The sequence below is a fragment of the Helianthus annuus genome, chromosome 11 (assembly GCF_002127325.2).
Source record: "Helianthus annuus cultivar XRQ/B chromosome 11, HanXRQr2.0-SUNRISE, whole genome shotgun sequence".
NCBI lineage: Eukaryota > Viridiplantae > Streptophyta > Magnoliopsida > Asterales > Asteraceae > Helianthus > Helianthus annuus.
The window spans coordinates 103,685,215-103,704,138 of record NC_035443.2 but is presented as its reverse complement, the minus strand read 5'-3'; the positions used below and the strand labels follow the sequence as shown (position 1 = coordinate 103,704,138).

The window sequence follows — 18,924 nt, the reverse complement described above, 5'->3', positions numbered from 1 at the left end:
TCTTCGGTCGTTTATCTCTCCAAGAGCTATCGCTAATGCTGGTTTCTCTCTAAGTTCTATGGTTGCTGATCTTGTGGCGGCTGATAATGGTCAATGGTTGTGGCCCGAGGCTTGGTATGACACTTATCCGGTACTTATAAATATTGATGCTCCTCAAATTATAGCTGGTGTTCACGATCGGCTATGGTGGAGAGATCTGGATGGTAATTTTCAGCATTTTGAATCGAGGGAGGTTTGGAATAGCTTGCGGAATAGAGAGGATAAGGTTTTATGGGTTAATTCGGTATGGTTCTCTCAATGTATTCCTAGACATTCATTCCACTTGTGGTTAGTTATCAAGAACAAACTAAAGACTCAAGACAGGTTGACCGTTTGGGAAGCTGGCAGTGCTACTAATTTACAGCTTATGTGCTGTCCATTATGTAAATATGACCGTGACTCTAGAGATCATCTCTTCTTCCAATGTCATTTTTCATCCGAGGTTTGGGGGCTGGTTAGGAAATACGTGGACATGGGGGGTGTTTTGAACACCTGGTCGTCGATTATTCAATGGATGGAGCTCGTTTCTAATTCTAGAACTCTAGAGCTTATTATTTGCAAGATCCTGGTTGCGGCTACCATATATTTTACTTGGCAAGAAAGAAACAATCGTCTATTTTCTACTCTTGCTCGAAATGCTGAAGCTCTCTCTAATATCATTATTGATACGGTTCGGCTTAGAATTATGGGCTTCATGTGACACCTGTGTCACCGCGACCATCAAACAAATACCAAGCCGATGAAATATTGTATTTCATACTTGGGATCTTGTATAAATATGTGTATCTTTTGCACATATCAATTCTTGTTCAATTTCAAACTCTACAACGCTTTTTAGAGAATTATACGCAAACTGGTGCGTAAACGTACTCAGTTTAATGCGACAAATACTCCGGAACCTCAACATATACTTAACATACCTTAAATAACCTTTACATAACTTATAAATAAGTTTTGAAGGCTTTGGTATGGCAAAAACAAGTTAATTCGCTTACAGGGACTAAACTTGACAAACTGCGAAAGTATGCCAATTTGAACTGTAACAAACATTCCGGAACATGTCCATAAGTTAAACATACCATAAATATCCTTTACATAGCTTAGAAATAGGCTTTGAGGGGTTTGGTATGCTAAAATAAACTTTTGGGTCATTCAGGGACTAAAAGTGTCAAAAAGTGCATAAGTTTGCACTTTCACGCATAACTTATGTTTTGAATACATCCGGACATCCAAAAATTTATGTAAGCATCCTAATATCATGCCTTAGTGTTTGGCATGAGAAAAATCCATTCGTCGCGTCATTTAGATCGTCTTTCGCGCTTATGCGCATTCCGTCGTAATTAAGCGAACATCGCGATTGTACGACCAAACGAACCGACATCCAGAATATTTTTGAGCATATTTCAAGTCCCCTACACTTTAACGTCATCTTAGAGCCTTGAAATGAGGTTAACGGGGCTTAAACGTGCCAAAAATGGGCCAAATTGCATGTTTCTGAAGTGCAGGGACTAAAATTGAAAATTCTGATCTGTGACCCTCAGGCGGGGCGCGTAAGGATTGCCCAAATCCTTACGCAGGGCGCGTCAGACTCCCAGAACAGATAAGATCAATTAGTCAGCAGATTTCAACTGATTAAACCACAACCACACAAATCATACTTGCCCTTTCAGCTCATTAGGGGCCATTTTCAGTAACCACAACTTTTCGACAAGTGTACGCGCGAGATTCGATCACGTTTTTCAAGAAATGATCTTAACGGTTCGGGAAATACTATAAATACCCCACCCCATTCTTGCAAAAACCCACACAATCTGATCAAGAGCTCTAAGTGGGAACCTTTGTTTCATACCTGAGCCATTTTGATCTAGATTAGCATTCGGGGACCCTCCGTAAGTATTCTTTCGCTCTTTTATTCGCTTTTCGAGTCCGAAAGTCAACATCTTGTTGACTTTCTGCATTGACCAGCCTATGGTCAACCCAAAGTTCATGGAACTTCATAACGTGAGCGTGATCACGATGGTTATAGTCCATGGCGACTGTACCTACTGATTACCACGTTATCTAGGCTCAGTGACGAGTCGTAGTTTCGGCCAAAATGCGCATTCTTGCGTATTTTGTAACCAAACTACTCGTGAGCATCAAAGCCGTTTGTTTTGATGCCAAACCTGTTTTCTAAACTTAGTTAAGCATGTTCTAACATGCTTAGCTCGTCACTTTTAGTTTAGTGCTTATATAGGGTCGTAAGGTAAGCGATCTAAACCATCGCCTATACTTTCGAACCCGACCCATTTGGTCGATCATTAGGACCCGACCAAACACATTAGGTGACCATAGCTATAACCTTCCGAGGTTATGCCTTGTGGTCACGATGTTAGGCGTTCCAAACGCGTTCTACGCGAACGACGCGTTAAGGTAGCATAAGCTACCTAAACAGGTCGTGATGGGTCGCAAGCACTTAGGTTAGGTTTCATTTTAGTATGTAGGCTTTGTTAAACCATATTACACGAGTTTCCATACTCGTTTGGTTTACGAACCCGCATACTATCCGATCCTTCCGATTTTGGTCCGGTATATTAATATAGCTACCTATTAGGTGCCGTTTGATATTCCGTGATCTCTAGCATTGTGTGATTATTACACAAGGAATTCAAAGAAATCTCAGGTGAGTACATTGAACCCCTCTTTTACTGTTTTCCAAACTGTTTTGGGGTGAAACACATGTGCCTATCTGTTACTTTCATGCTTTCCTGTTTTCACATCATATACTTGCTATGTTCGATAGTACATATATAGTACATGATTTCATTGTGTTTATGCTATGTATGTCCATCGTGTGCATACTTAGCACAACACTTTACATTACATTTCATGCTATGTATGCCCATTGTGTGCGTACTTAGTACATCGCTTTACATTTTAAGCTATGTATGCCCATTGTGTGCGTACTTAGTACATCGCTTTACATTTCATGCTATGTATGCCCATTGTGTGCGTACTTAGTACATCGTTTTACATTACATGCTATGTATGCCCATTGTGTGCGTACTTAGTACATTGTTTTACATTGCATTTCTGTTGCATATGCTCATCCAGCATATGAACACATTATGCTACATTTTGAATCGTTGTGACCATTTGACTATGTGAACCGTCTAAACCCGTTTGACTATATGAACCGTTTGTAACCATTGAACCGTGTGAACCAGTTGTATCCGTTGACATGATTTACATTTGACAATAGACATTTGACTATACATAAACATTTCTACCGTTGTTAAACATTTCATCTTGATGGTTTGGTTTGAGTAAGTGATTAAGTAACGAGGCGTGTGTAATATGATACAAGCATGGTGGATACGCCGCTGGTACTTCCTATATATAAGTGTTTGTATGGTATTACATATCGTAGCGTTATTTGAATCATTTCAATTTGAGACATATGACATTTTATACAAATAACACACTTTTCACGAGACATTGTTTTACAAACGACTTATCTTATACAAACTCATTTTACATGGTTATCCGTTTAACCATACAGTGTTCTCTTATTTATACATATCATCTGATCTTATCGTTTTTCAAATGATTTACAAGACAAAGCAAATTACAAGGTTCATGACTAAACATTTTCTCAAACATAAGTCATGAATTCCGTTTTCACAAAACCAATGTATCTCACAGGCATTTTTATGCTGACGTACCTATTTTCACATGTGTTTTCAGGAGATGATGCATAGGACTTATCAAGACATACTTAGGCGGACCTGTGCCTTAGTGACTTAAAACGAGACAAGAACTAGTTAATTCATGTTCTGTACTCTTTGGTTCTTGTTTAAACAATGTATACTTTCATATTTGATCAATAAAACGAAACTTCAATTGCCATGGATTTGAAACAATTGATTCTGTTACAACACTCCCCGACGTTTCCGCCACGTTTTGTATGTTCTATGTGGTCGGGGTGTGACACTTCAAGGTGAGTGGGGAACCAAAGTATGACAAGATACTGGAAAGGTGGCTGATCTCGAAGAATATGGCTTTGGAGCCGGGCTAACGAGGTTCTGTTAGTTCGGTCATGTGTTTTGTGTCTTCGGGCTGTGTTCCCTTGTTTTAGTTTATTCATTGGTTGTGACGGTTGTCGGGTTTTGTTCTTTTGTTTGTGTTACTAGTCTTGGTATGCCAAGCCTAGAAGTGTGTGTTCATGTCTTAACACACCCTGTTTTTATTTGTTGGTTGATATAAAATTTCACCGGGGTAACCCTTTACCCAAAAAAAAAAACACACCATATAACACTATGTAACACTATATAACACTATATAACAAATATAACAATATACATCTATCATAGACATGATATCAAACAAAATATAGTGTTATATTTGTTATATAGTGTTACATAGTGTTATATGGTGTTATATAGTGTTACATAGTGTTATACGGTGTTTATATAGTGTTATATAGTATTATATATAGTATTTTTTTTGCATGAAACACAACAATATTGTGTTATAATACACTTCTCACACTTCTAGATTAATGTACAGGATCCTCTACATATATATATATATATATATATATATGATTTTCCGAAAACTAAATTCTTTATAATTTAATATGTTCGAATACTTCTGAGTATATTTTTGAAATGCTTTACTATTTGAACATATATATTTTTTATACCAATTTCTTTATAATATATATATATATATATATATATATATATATATATATATATATATATATATATATATATAGGGAGAAGATCATGCGAGAACCACCTCTTATTGTGAGAACCGCGAGAATCAATGTGAACACACCAAAAATGCCTAAAAATAGCTAAAAATCACACAATTTTTTTAATATTTTTATATAAAAATCGCTACTTTTCGAAGCCAAAAAAAAATTTTTTTTTTTGGCCACTAAAAGTAGCGATTTGAGCATAAAAAATATTAAAAAAAAATTTTAGATTTTTTTTTGATTTTTTTAGATTTTTTAGGTTTTTTGGGGGTTTAGTTTTTAGCATTTTAGCTTGGGGGGGGGGGGTGGGGGGGGGGGTTTAGGTTTTTGGGGGGTAGAGGAGGGGGGTTTAGGTTTTTTTTTTTTTTTTTGGGGGGGGGGGGTTAGCTTGGGGGGAGGGGGGGTTAGGTTTTTTTTGGGGGGGGGGGGGTGGGTGGGTTTAGGTTTTTTTTTTTGGGGGGGGGGGTGGGTGGGTTTAGGTTTTTTTTGGGGGGGGGGGGTTAGGTTTTTTTAGGGTTTTTTTTAGCTATTTTAGATTGTGTTCACATTGGTTCTCAAGGTTCTCACAATAAGGGTGGTTCTCGCATAAGCCCCTCCATATATATATATATATGTATATATATATTTATATATATATATATATATACTAGTCGTTTACCCGCGCGATGCGGCGGGAAACATATCACTTAGGTTGGTGAGTTTATGGCTATGTACGGGGCGGTTCGGTTTTGAGCCATAACCAAAACCAAATTCGCGATGCAAAGGAAAACACAACACTTGTTAGTAATTCTAAGGGTGTGCATGTGAATGTTCAATTCAGTTGGATCATAACTAAAATCTAAATTTTCGGTTAAGTTACTTCAAAACCGGTCATAGGGATTTAAAGAGTTTTAAAAGAATATAAACAAACCGAACTGCGCCAAACCAACAAAAGCACAACCATAAGGTCAAACTAATCAAACCAATCCGCCTGTAATTTCTGATCTATATTTAACATTCGAAGTTATATTCGACAAAATTCTAAAAGTTAAAATTTTCTTATGCAAGTGTTGACTTGCGACAGTCGTGTATTGACTTACATTTCATTTACATACCTTTTTTATTTATTTATTTATTATTTTTTTTTACTTTGTTAAGATTTTCAAAACATTCCATAATTACAGTTTGGTCAACGTTTTTTAAACAACAAAATGTGAAATGACACACCATAAAAATATCTTTGGAAACCTTAGACCACACAGTGTGGTGGTATGGATATGGGGTGAAGCCCTTTCATGTCATCAACACTGACTCATATATGGCGTGGGGGGATGGGCTTGAGATTCTCCAAGGGCGTGGAGAGAAAAGGGTTTGGATGGGGAGGGTGTTGATTGGTTTGGGTGAATGGAGGATGATGATGATTGGTGTTTTGTTTTTTTAAAGAATTACAATAAAAGAAACAATAAACAAAAAACCTTAGCTCCACCTTGCCCACCACCCCCATGGTTTTGAGGGTTTTGCCCGCCATGCCCCATCTGCCTATGTGACTGACATGTGGCACAAAAAACTCCCTCCACCTTCACAACCACACCGAGTTTCTACATTTAGAAAATATTGCTTGAATAAAATTTAGGATTTAGTTAAGTTCTATTTAAAAAAATGAACCTTCACAATTTAAAAATTTAACATATATATGTAAATGATTTGATGCGAACTCATGCGTTGCGGCGGAATGTTAACAATGAAAGTCTTTATATGAATAAGTTAGATCCGTATTCGCCCTTCACCTGGATGACACATAACTGAATGACTTTTCTTATATTATTGTTATGATATTCTTAGTTATAATATTTAGAACTAATTATGTATACATATATAGGAAAGATAGTGAAAATGTAACAGATCAAATAAATACTTGAAAATTGAAATAATAATGTATTTAAGCAAGCCCAATTCTCAGATTATAAAACACACACACATAATACCCTTACAAAGGAAAAAACCCACCCACCATGAAATGAAACGACATGAAAGGAAACCAAACCACATGAACAATAGCAACCCTTTAACAAACACCCATGTATCTTTAAGACACTCAGGTTCCCCATGAACACACACCAAATGCACCTTGATGCCTGTTCCATTCCTACCTTGAGGTTACTATAACACATTAACACACCAAAACACATGCCACCAAAAGAATGCTTTAGCATTTTTCTTCAACAAACCAACAATAGTTTAGCATATTTGGTTAGCCAGCAAAAATGCAGGTTTGGGTGGGTGGCCCATGTGCCCATATACAAAGTAAGCTATGTGGGCACGTGAAACAAAGATGTATTTAAATCAATAGAATAGCAGTTATTTAAATCAATAGAACAAAGATTAAATGAGCATCACATGTTAATACGTTACATCTTTCTTGTAACACATGCTACACGGGTACCTTTGCAAAAGAATTGTTTGATACATAATCCAGTATTTGATCAAAATAAAACCCATAAATCGTCACACAAGCAGAGTGATCCCATAAATTCAAGTGCACCACATCACGAAAGCCCTCCATTCAACAACCAGTTGATTAAAACCAAACATTTTAACTCAACGATCCAATCAAGCATCTTGCTCACACGTGACCCATTTAGAATCTGAATTCCATGCTACCAAACACAATAAAGTATGTAGTATAAAAATAAATTAACTCACAACTTCAGCGCCTTGCTTTATGAAAACCAAAGACCCATTTATCGAAACCCAGGCAACCCGACCAAAGGTTTGAACCTATTCTGACTCAAACCTATTTGACCAGTTTTTAAAACAGTCCCTCTTGAACAAGTACACAGTTTGGGTGGAACTCATTCGGACCCGGACCCTGACTGGCAACGACCCATTACCCTACTCAACCCACACGTGTATAATCTTCGTATTAGTCATTATGTCTAAATCAAACTCCAACTAAATTGACCGTTTTCTAAAATGGTGAGTTTTTTACTTGTAACATGGTCGAACCTCATTTTGACTGGTTACCCTGCCAGCCTTGCCCCTTTGACCGGGTATAAAGTATACTAAATATATAGATTTTTTTTAAATGTACCAATATATTGTTGCCCCGTCCTAACAGATCCTTGAAAATAACTTGGGGACTGTTCAATTCATCAAATGACTTGAGAACAGATCCTCCCCAGGGGGTGCTGGATCCATCATAGTTCCAATTTGGGAGCTTCTTCTGATCATCCACCAGAACTACAAGTCTAAAACCCACAAAAAACAAATTAAGATCAATAAATTAAGATTAATAAATTAAGATTAAATCAATAAACAACCTTCTAACAAATCTAATTACTCTTGCTTGGCTTCTAAGATCCATGCCCATTGCCCGATCCACCGACCCTGTTTAAAATTTACCCATTTTATAGTTAGTAACGAACAAAATGGAAAAGATATTTAACATACCACATTTACTTGCTTTTCAAAAAAAAACTAAACCACGTTTAGTTGTAATCTAACGAACATGAGAGATATACCTGTGCCTAATCGCTTAGAAATGGACCAGACATCAACATGCAGACCATTAATTTAGCGACATCTTCCATAGTCCAGTGGAAGATACCTACAATGCAAATTAGAATCTATAGCTATATATATACATAATAGAATGCAATACTGAAAGATTTCAAGAGTTCCCATTTCATTTTGTAGATCTAACATATTGAAGCAGGATGTTATGGATTTATGCAAATGTACCGGAAGCAACGGCTCCACAAACTACTCCCCAAATAAGTGGAGGCGAAGTAACGGATTTTGCAAGTTGAACATGGATCTTCCATATATCTTGTACAAAAAACCCAAAGAAACTTTTGTTAAGATCCAAAAATAAGTTCATTCACTTTTGTCAGCTAAACTGCGTAAGCACAAGTTCACCGATAACTAACAGTGACATGAAATTAGTAGATTTACAACCTTGTATACAGGAAAATCGGATGTAGGTATAGGTTTTACCTGATTCGTGAAACCATAATGATTGTCGCCAGATTAGTCGCCGAATAGTCTGTTTCACGGCCAAAACCCTAACAGTCGACATCACCTCCAATCTTCGTTGGTTCCACCACCCCCATCACTCCAAAATTTAGACTAATTACCACCGTTGCCTGAGATGATAACCTTGAAACCCTATCAGCCGATAGGGTTCTCTCTCTAACTCTCTTTTTTTCTCTGGTTCTTCCCTGCAAATGAGAAGAAGTGGGATAATGAGAGTTTGGGGATGAGAAGCGGGATTTCAAATTTTGGATACAGGAAATGAAATAGATATGGCCGCCCCAAATTTCATTATGCTGGCATTTAATGTTTTGTGCATTGAACAATTGTACAAAAAGCTTTCAACGCTTGTACTTTTTAAGTAAGTGGCAAATGACCAAAGTTGCCCCTCCAATATGCATATTATATATAGTATAGATAAAAAGTGATTGTGGGTTGGATTGACCCGAAATATAGCTTCTTTGACCCATTTACCCACCCGCCTGCCTATTTTGCCACACATATGACTTGCAACCAGCATTATCATAATGTTCAGATTGCAAATAATAATTTTGACAATATATTAAAAAAACTTTGATTATTTATGTGAATATATAGTTTTAACAGTCATATTTTGCACATAAATAACACAAAAATATCAAAAGGTGGATAAAAAAGTGATTGTGGGTCGACTTGACCCGCATCAAAACACCTACTATGACCCATTTACCCACCCCGACCAAAGAAACCGACCCACACATTTTGCACCTCTACAACTTGCAGCCAACATTATAAAGATTTTTTGGATTGCAAATACTGATTCGGACCTCTTTGTCTACAAAGTCAATGATGCTTGACTCAGAAGCTTCAGCTCCGGGCCTTCATCATCACAAACGCCACTGGAATGTCTCCTGCTTCCTCATCTCTGATTCTGTTTAGTATGCAGATCGAAAACAATATCACAAATCCAATTAAAAAATGAAAGTAACTTTAAATTCTTGTTATGTGTTGAGATTATTTTCATTGACTTGTCCGAAAGCATATGTTTTGACTTCCAAATTTAGACAATTTAGTACACTTTCCAAGAAAATATTTGATTAACAATTTGGTCACACTCACCCTGTTATTGCAGCATCAAGAATGGCTGGATGAGATGCTAGCACATCCTCTAAATCACCCAGAGCAATCTGCAGCTCAATCATATTATTCATATAAGGTAACCAATTTTACTCTCTTTTGTAGTAAAGCCTTTCATTTATTTGATTACCTGAAACCCTTTGTACTTTATCATCTTTTTAATGCGATCAACTATATACAAATACCCGTCTTGGTCAAAATAAACAATGTTTCCTGTTTGTAGCCAACCATCCTTATCGATGGTCGATGACGTTGCCTCCGCGTTGTTCAAATATTCTAGCAAATTCAGAACCAAAAAACATGTATATCAACATTCATTGACGAAACAAGAAATCTTTAGAAATAAATGATATCTAACAGGTATTGATGAATAGATCAACTACTACAAGTCTACAAAAAAAGTCTTTTATAAATACTATATGTGAGATATTTATATCAGAAAGAAAGATCTCTGATATAACTACCTTTCTTTATAGCAGGCCCGCGTAGCCAATGGTTTCAACATTATCCAAACAAAATTCTGTAAAGCTTCATTCTTAAGCCCTGCAGATAACTCATTCTTATATTGCAGAAAACCTAATTTTAGAACACAAATTAAACATATAAAGTGCAACCAATCGTTTACATAAGGTGCAAAAAATACATATCTCATCATCCAAACTTTCTTTGCCGGCAATTGTAACTTTGTATTTAACAAAAATATGATAGCGATACTCAGTATAATTAGTAAAACGCATATTAAGCTGAGAAAAAAGGATTACCTGTGACAGAATTAGAAGTACATCAAGGAGCAGATATAATAAGGAAGACGGAGGTAAATATATTTGAAGCTAAGATGAAATTTAAGGTCACCGGAATGACAGATGAAGGAATTCAATAGAAACTTGACATGAGCGAGGTTAAACCTATGAAATAACTACACTAAATGAAAATCAAACACAATTTAACAGATCCACATCGATGATGAAACCTACAATACGGATGTGGAAGGGGAAGTGGTGGTGAAGGGATTGATTTCACTTTCGTGGGAGCAGCGGTGATGGAAATCCCAAAGTTGAGGGTAGACGAATCTAGGGTTTAATAGAAAACCTGAGTTTAAAGAAACAATTGATAAGTAAGGAAATAAAGGTGTAAATGAGTGAAATCGATACCTTGATGGATCTGGATTTTGTCTCTAGCGTCGCTTGAACACCAGAACTCTAGAATCTTCCCATCACCCTCTGCTACCACCAGTAACACGATGCAAGCTTGAATCAGCATCAAGAAACAAATTGATATTTAATTCTTCACTGATTTAAGGGTGAATCGCTAGAGCGAGAGCAGATCCAGGGGGAATTTGAAAGAGAGAGAGAAGGAAGGAAGAGCAGATCCAGATCTTTGAGGGAGAGAGAAAACCAAAATGAAAAAGGGCTCTGGATTTGAAATTTGAAATGAAATTTTTGGGTTTTGTTGGCCGCCCAAAGATTGGATGAGGGTATTGTTGGAAAGGTATAAATGTATTGTGCTTTAGAGAGTTGTACTTCATGCTTGAAAGGAGTTTTCAACACATTTGTTTCCTTGCCCTTCCTATATGCTTTATAAAGTAGTATAGATATATATATATATATACAGGGTCAGGATTTAGAGAGAACAGTGAAAAGTGTGAGAACGGTGAGAACGATTTTGGTGGTGACTTGTGGCATTGATGCTAAATTACACTAAGGGGTAATATTGTCAAAAAAACTCACTCACATGACTGGGTATTGAAATAAAACGTTATAAAAACACCCAATTCAGAAAAACGCCATGAAAATACCCAGTTAAAAACGCCATAAAACACCTAGTTCAGAAAAACCCAATGAAAAAACTAAGTTGAAAACGCCATAAAACGCTCAGTTTAGAAAAACGCCATGAAAATACCTAGTTAAAACGCCATAAAAACACTTCGTTCAGAAAAACGCCATGAAAATACATAGTCTAAAACGCCATAAAACACCCAGTTCAGAAAAACTCCATAAAAACCAGTTAATTTTTTTTCGAAAAGTATATCAATAGTATACTTGTTGGAAAGATAAAAAAACGCTGAGTTTTATGGTGTAATTTTTTTCGAAAAATAATCACGAAAAATAATCAAGATCTTTAGTAAATCCCATCTTCGTAACAAGTTCTTCAAACACTTTAGATGGTAGACCTTTAGTTATTGGATCCGCAAGCATATCTTTAGTGCTTGTATACTCAATATCATGGTTGTAAAACAATGTTTCCGAGACCGACTACTCGCTACAAGGTAGGCTGCCGATGCGACTTTCTTCAACTCTGCCTAATTACTCGGATTTGAACAAAAGAGGCCAACCTCGTCCAGAATCGGATCTAGTAGGTCAACTCGGGCCGAGTTTGACTTAAAAAATAGATCATAATACATATGTCTATCGAATATCGTTTTTAAAGAAATGACCATCAATTTTTGAAATGCGTTACTATTTGAACATATATATTTTTTATTTATACTGATAATCATGTATTTTATTACAAATATTAGCAAATTTATAATATTTTACATATATATATATATATATTATATGATTTTCCGATACTAATTTCTTTATAACTTAACATGTCCGAATACTCCTGAGTACTCTCCGCCTAGGCCGAATACTCTCCACTCCAGTCGACCGACTAGGGAGGGCCTAATGACTTTTGCAACCATGCTCAATACTAACATCATTTTCCTCAACTCGTTCACGTACGAACAAGTATTTTGTATCGAACCAGCGTCAGTCAAATTGTTACAGTTCGAGAAGTTAACGACAACTGAATTATCACAGTAAAGCTTCAATGATATAAAAATGGAATTAACAACTAACATTCCATAGCAAGTTGCGTTATAAACAACAATATATTATGCCAATATGGTGGAAGTTGTGGTCAGCTATTGTTTATGACTCTTCCATAAGATAAGCCTGCCTGCTAACATAAAGTTGCTCCCTAAAGTGGATTTCTTGTCATCTTTGCATTTAGAAAAATCAGAGTCAGAGTAACTTACCACTTCTAAATTATCACCTCTTCTATAAGTTAGTTTGTAGTCTTTTGTCCCTTTGCAGATATCAAAGTACTTCTTAGCTGCTTTCTAGCGATCCATCCAGGCCAGGATTAGTCTGATAACGCCTTAGCATTCCAACAATATAAGCGATATTTGTGTGAGTACAGACTTGAGCATACATTAGGCTTCAAACCTTTTTACCGAGATACATTTTCATAGATTCATGATGTTTAACTTCACGATATTTTGTCTGATTTCGTGAAGTTAAACATCATGAATCTATGAAAATGTATCTCGATAGAAGGTTTGAAGCTGAAATAGTATAAAATATCATTGGTATAATTTGTTATTTTGAATGAACTTAAATTGGACAACGGTACGGACTGATCTTCAAGTAATTTTAAATGGAAACGTAAACGTTATCTTTAATATAACTTTAGTGATAACTTACGTTTAAATGTAAATCAACTTGTATTTACACCGACACGTGCATAAAAATATGCACGTAAGAAAATATTGTTTTTTAAATTAAAGAAGGATTAAGTTTGTATAATAGTAACCAAGTTTCAAGAGTGTTCTAATTAGGTCACTCATAATTTTTTTTGTTCCAATTAGGTCATTCAAGTTTCATTTTATGTTTCAATCCTAGATATTTTACCTAAATAGAAGGTCACCCATCCTACATGGCATTTATTTAGGTTTTTTACTTAAAAAAATTGTTGACATGGCACATAAATGCCAAATGGGTTAGAAAAAAATGCGAAATAGATTTAAATTTTTTTAAAAAAATTGTAGAAAAGTTAAAAAAATGCGAAAAAAATAAAAAATGTGATTTTTTTTTTCAAAATCTCTAAAAAGTTATCAAAATTTTTATAAAATCGTGAAAAATATTTAGATGTCAGTAAATTTTTAATGAAAGAAAGTACTAATTACTCCTACACCCAAAACATTTAAATTAGAGTCATAAAAAGAAGATAAACAACTAACCATAAATAAATACCATGTAGGACTATGACCTGCTATTCAGGTAAAATATCTAGCATTAGAACACCAAAATAAAGTAGAATGATCTAATTAGAACAATAAATTTTAATAGTGACCTAATTGGAACACTCCTAAAACTTCATTACTATTCTATGGCATATTCCCATTAAAGAATGGTACGACATGATGCGGCGGTGTCGAAACATAAAATGACTCGAATTTATACCGTCTAATGAAAACGTATTGTATTTGACCCGAGTCATTTCCGAACAAAATTTAGGTTAAAACGTAGACCAATTGAAAATGTATATAAAAATAAACACGGAAACGTATGATATTTAACCAGACTAATTTTTGAAAAAAATTTATTTCAAAACGTAGACCAACCGAAAACATACACAATAATAAGCATAATAACATATTATATTTGACTCAACTCATTTCAGAAAAAATTTATGTTGAAACATAAATCAACTTGAATTTATACCAACACTTACATAAATATAAACACGTAAATCTTAATTACAAAATCTCTAGAAAGTTAAGAGGTTATAAATGTTAATAATGAAACTGAAGGGTAAAAGTATAAAAAAGTACAAAGAGACAAAAAAACAAAAACAGAAAAAAAGGAAAAATTGGAAACACTGGTCACATAAGTTTAATAATTGTATTATATTTAACTAATACGGTCAAATTTTAGATATATCCAGTAATGTTAGCTAAAATAGACAAACCCACCTTTTCCAAGTATTTAAGGCCTCTAGTAAATATAAATGGGCTTAAATGAAAATTAAGCTATATGTTTAGAGCTTATATTTATATAGGTTTATAGAACATAAAAATTGGTCATTATCTTCTTCTCTTAGATTGGTAACGCAAACTCTAAAATCCCTCTTGTATCGTCGTCTTCTTCACCCAAATCAATGTAGTGTAGGTTGTGAGGTGCTTATGAATAGAAGTTTTTCTTTGGGGGAAGTGTGATCATTCCTTTTGTCATTTTGTAAGCTTTGCCATGTACGCATGACCATAATTTGGTTCCATCTTGTCCCGGACCCATTGGCTCAGTCTTGATATTGTAGGTTACAAGGTCGAATGTTGGTCCCCTGAGATGTGCATTTAAAGTTGATATCCAAAAGGCCTATGATACGGTTGATTGGAGGTTTCGTAAAAATATTTTGCTTGGGTTTGGGTTTAATTCTAAGATGGTGGATTGGATCATGGTGTGTGTCTTTACTACATCATATTCAGTTTGTGTCAATGGTAATGTGTATGGATATTTTAAAGGTAACCGTGGGCTTCGACAGGGAGATCCTCTTTCCCCGTATTTATTTACTCTTGTCATGGAGATTCTTACGGCCATTTTGCACCACTCTATAAGGATTGATTCTTCCTTTAAGTTTCATAATAAATGTGAGAAGCAGCAAATTATTAACCTTTGTTTTGCAGACGATTTGTTCCTTTTTGCTAGAGGTGAAATTGCTTCGGCTAGATATATTATGAGTTCTCTTTCTAAATTTACAAAGATGTCGGGTTTGGTTCCTAGTAATCAGAAAAGCACGATCTTCTTTTGTAATGTCCCAAGCTATATTAAAAGTGCTATCCTGAACATTATGCCGTTTGTGGAGGGTTCTTTGCCCGTTCGGTATCTTGGTGTGCCCCTTATCTCCTCAAGGCTGTTATACAAAGACTGTAATGTTCTGGTAGAAAAGCTAGAAAAAAGAATCATGCACCGGAGGAATAAGCTTCTCTCGTTTGCAGGCAGGTTGCAACTTATTATTTCTGTTTTGTCCTCAATGCATATTTTCTGGTCTTCTATTTTTATTCTGCTGATTCGGGTAGTGCATGATTTGGAAGCAAAGATGCGGAATTTTTTTATGGTCCCAAGACTATGTGTTTCAAAAAGGTAGAGCTAAGGTTTCCTGGAAAGCGGGTTGCCTCCCCAAGTATGAAGGTGGTTTGGGTATTCGGCGGATTGGGGATGTCAACAAAGTTCTTATGACAAACCATATTTGGAGTATTATAACCAGGAGAAAATCGTTGTGGGTTGAATGGGTTCACTCTTACAGGTTAAAAGGTAAGAATTTCTGGATTTCTAAAGCTACTTTGAATTGTTGTTGCTCACGGAGGAAGCTTCTTCAGCTACGACTGCAAATGAGAGAGCACGTTTGGTCCGATGTTGGTAATGGTACAAACACCTCGGCTTGGTAAGATACATGGGGCGACTTGGGGCCGCTAGGTGATTTTATATCGCCTAGAACAATTTTTAATGCGGGTTTCACATTAGAGGCTTCATTTTCTGACATTCATTCTAATGGTGAGTGGAACTGGCCTGTTGCTTGGAGGGATTTATTTCCGGTCCTTATTGAGCTGGATCATGTCCGCATAAATCCTAATAAAGCTGATACTTTCATGTGGTGTGATGGGAATGACAGGAAAGCCTTTTCGTCTTCGTGTGTGTAGAACTCGGGTCGCTATAAAGAAACGGATATATAGTGGAGCACTATTGTCTGGTTTGCTCTATGTATCCTGAGGCATGCTTTTCTGATGTGGTTGATCATGAGAGGTAAGTTGCTTACGCAGGATAAAATTCTTAAGTGGGATTTGTCTCGATGAAAGAATATGAACATGATGTGCTGCTTGTTATGTTTTGAAAATTATGATTCTCATAGTCACTTGTTCTTTGAATGTAAATTCTCTTCGCAAGTTTGGCATATGGTGAGACAGAAGGTGGGTATGGATACGGTTCAAGCAAAGTGGGTGGATATTGTTAGTTGGTTACTTGCTCGGTCCAAGTCAAAATTAGCTGCTGATTATGTTGCCAGATTGTTAGTGGCGGCTAATGCTTATGTCATTTGGCAGGAGCGCAATACTAGGCTTTTCATGAATCAAATGAGACTCCCAGAGACTGTTAGTACTCAAATCATACAATTGGTTCGGTATAAGTTGATGGGCGCGAGGCTGAAGAATACTGGAAATGTGCGTAGGCTTCTAAGAGACTGGGAGATCCATGGCAAAGAAACTATTGATGATGGTGGCTGAGTAGCTTATTTTTTGTTTTGGTATTTCTAGAGGCTAGTCTAGTTGTTTTTTGTTTCTTGGTAGTCTGGGTTTTTATTTTGGTTGTTTGGTTTACTTTCATGGGGTATGCCTCATGATTGAACTAGTGTAGACTCTCTACACTACTTGTGTTTTTTGGTTGTGAATATATAGAATCACCGGGGTAACCCTTTACCAAAAAAAAAAGATAACTAGATCAATGTCTTTCGTCTTCGTCTGCTATAACCTTCAAGGAAGATGCAAAAGGCAGAATAGATAATAAGACGATGCATCTTTCCGTCTTCTTGTCAGGATCTATATAGGGGATCGAAGACATTATAACTTCTTCTATCTAGCGCTCTCAAGCAGAGGTAACTCGAAGCTTTGAATGGCTCCTGCCTAGCTTCCTTTCAGTGATTAGAGTCTTCTGTTTGCAGTTTTGAATCTTGCTATGAGTGCCTTTACCCTTCTCTAAGAAGCCATAGGACTGTGCCATGAGGGAGGAACCCTTTCTTCTAATGCTTCCTCCTTACTCTTCTAGTATTGGTTTCATGCCGTATTTCACTCAACCAGCCTCAAGTTTTTATTTATATTCCTTCTTACGGTTATATCCTCTTTGATATGTCCTTCAGGTATAGGGGAGTAAGTAAGGTTTTCATTCCTTCCTTTCAATGCTTCCTCCATGCCTCTAGTACTGTAATATGAGGGAAAGCTCTAAGAGGAAGAATTCTAAAGCCTATTACATCTATAAGATAGAGAGGTAAAGTCCTTCCTAGGAGAGTGAAGCAACGAAGGCTAGAAGTAAAAACTCTAAACTTTCTCTTTAGGTATCCCCCCCCCCCATCCGTACCTTGTGTGAATGAGCTGTAGAATCAGTCCTAGCTATCTGATAATAACAGCTGGGATCATAGAGAGTAGCCAACCCAGTCCAGTAGCACAGTCTTTTTTTGGGTAAAGGGTTACACCGGTGATTCTATATATTCCCAACCAATAAAAACAAGTAGCGTGAAAAACCCCACAAGACAACGGTTGCTAACTTTCTTTCAAATAAGATCTGTCCCAGCTGGCTATTCTTTAAACCACCTTCTCTAGATGTAGAAAAATCCCCTTTATTTGAGGGTAATACATAATTAGCTCTATCTTATCCAATGGGAAACTTTAGAGTTCATCCTTTAGCTGTCCAGGCAGTGGAGTACCTCCTCTCGAGATATTGGTGTATAGATCCTTCCCAGCCGGACAAGGAGCCTGTGTTACTAATTGGCTTGATAGTTCAAGTAGTAAAGGAGGTCTGTGGTAGTCAAGTATGTCTGTGGCTAGAGGAGAAAAGCAGTGAATCTTAGTACCCTGTAAGCGTGAAGTCAGGCTTTTCTAACTCCTAGTCGGCTAGTAGAAGGATAGAGACTAAAGAAAGTTAGTTTACCTGAAGCAAAGTCAAGAGAGAAAGGTGGTAGCTCTCCATGCAAGCTATTCTAGCAAGTCTTCTGTGGAGGAGGAGTAGCACTAGGCAAGTAACTTATTTCACTAGTTGAGATACAAAGATTACTCAAGGTTGTACGAGCTGTAATAGTAGTTGAAAGGACCTTTGAATACACATTGGACCTTGGAAATGACAATCTTTTTTTTGGGTAAAGGGTTACCCCGGTGAATTTTATATATCAACAAAAAAAAAAGAACAGGGTGCGACAAGAATTGCCACACACTACTAGTCAAAAGTACACAAGACTAGGACACAAGAGAAACAACCCGAACACAATCAAAACCCAAAAAACAAAACAACCAGACAACCACAACCAGCGGACATCACAAACTAAACCCTAAGACCGAATCAGCCCGGGTCGTTATCCATATTCTCCGTATTCTTCAAAGAGATCTTCCACCATTCCAAAAGCTTTCTATAGTTCCAATCACCACTGATCTTGAACCCCATAATTCTCAATCGGACCGTGCTTATGACCACCAGGGACACCATAGCTGCACT

The 18,924-nt window shown here is 36.4% G+C and overlaps 1 protein-coding gene across 1 annotated transcript; it reads left to right on the top strand.

Annotated features, from left to right (window-relative positions):
• Positions 1–16,429: 16,429 nt before the first annotated feature.
• LOC110883595 lies at positions 16,430–16,949 on the top strand. Its single transcript, XM_022131312.1, has 2 exons — positions 16,430–16,473; positions 16,580–16,949. Exons 1-2 carry the CDS (start codon positions 16,430–16,432, stop codon positions 16,947–16,949), a joined length of 414 nt encoding a protein of 137 aa, XP_021987004.1.
• The last annotated feature ends 1,975 nt before the right edge of the window (positions 16,950–18,924 follow it).

Coding starts and splice junctions, on each gene's coding strand:
- LOC110883595 (XM_022131312.1), top strand. CDS start 16,430: ATGTATCCTGAGGCATGCTTTTCTGATGTGGTTGATCATGAGAG. Junction 16,474..16,579: donor GATGTGGTTGATCATGAGAG/GTAAGTTGCTTA, acceptor TGATTCTCATAG/TCACTTGTTCTTTGAATGTA.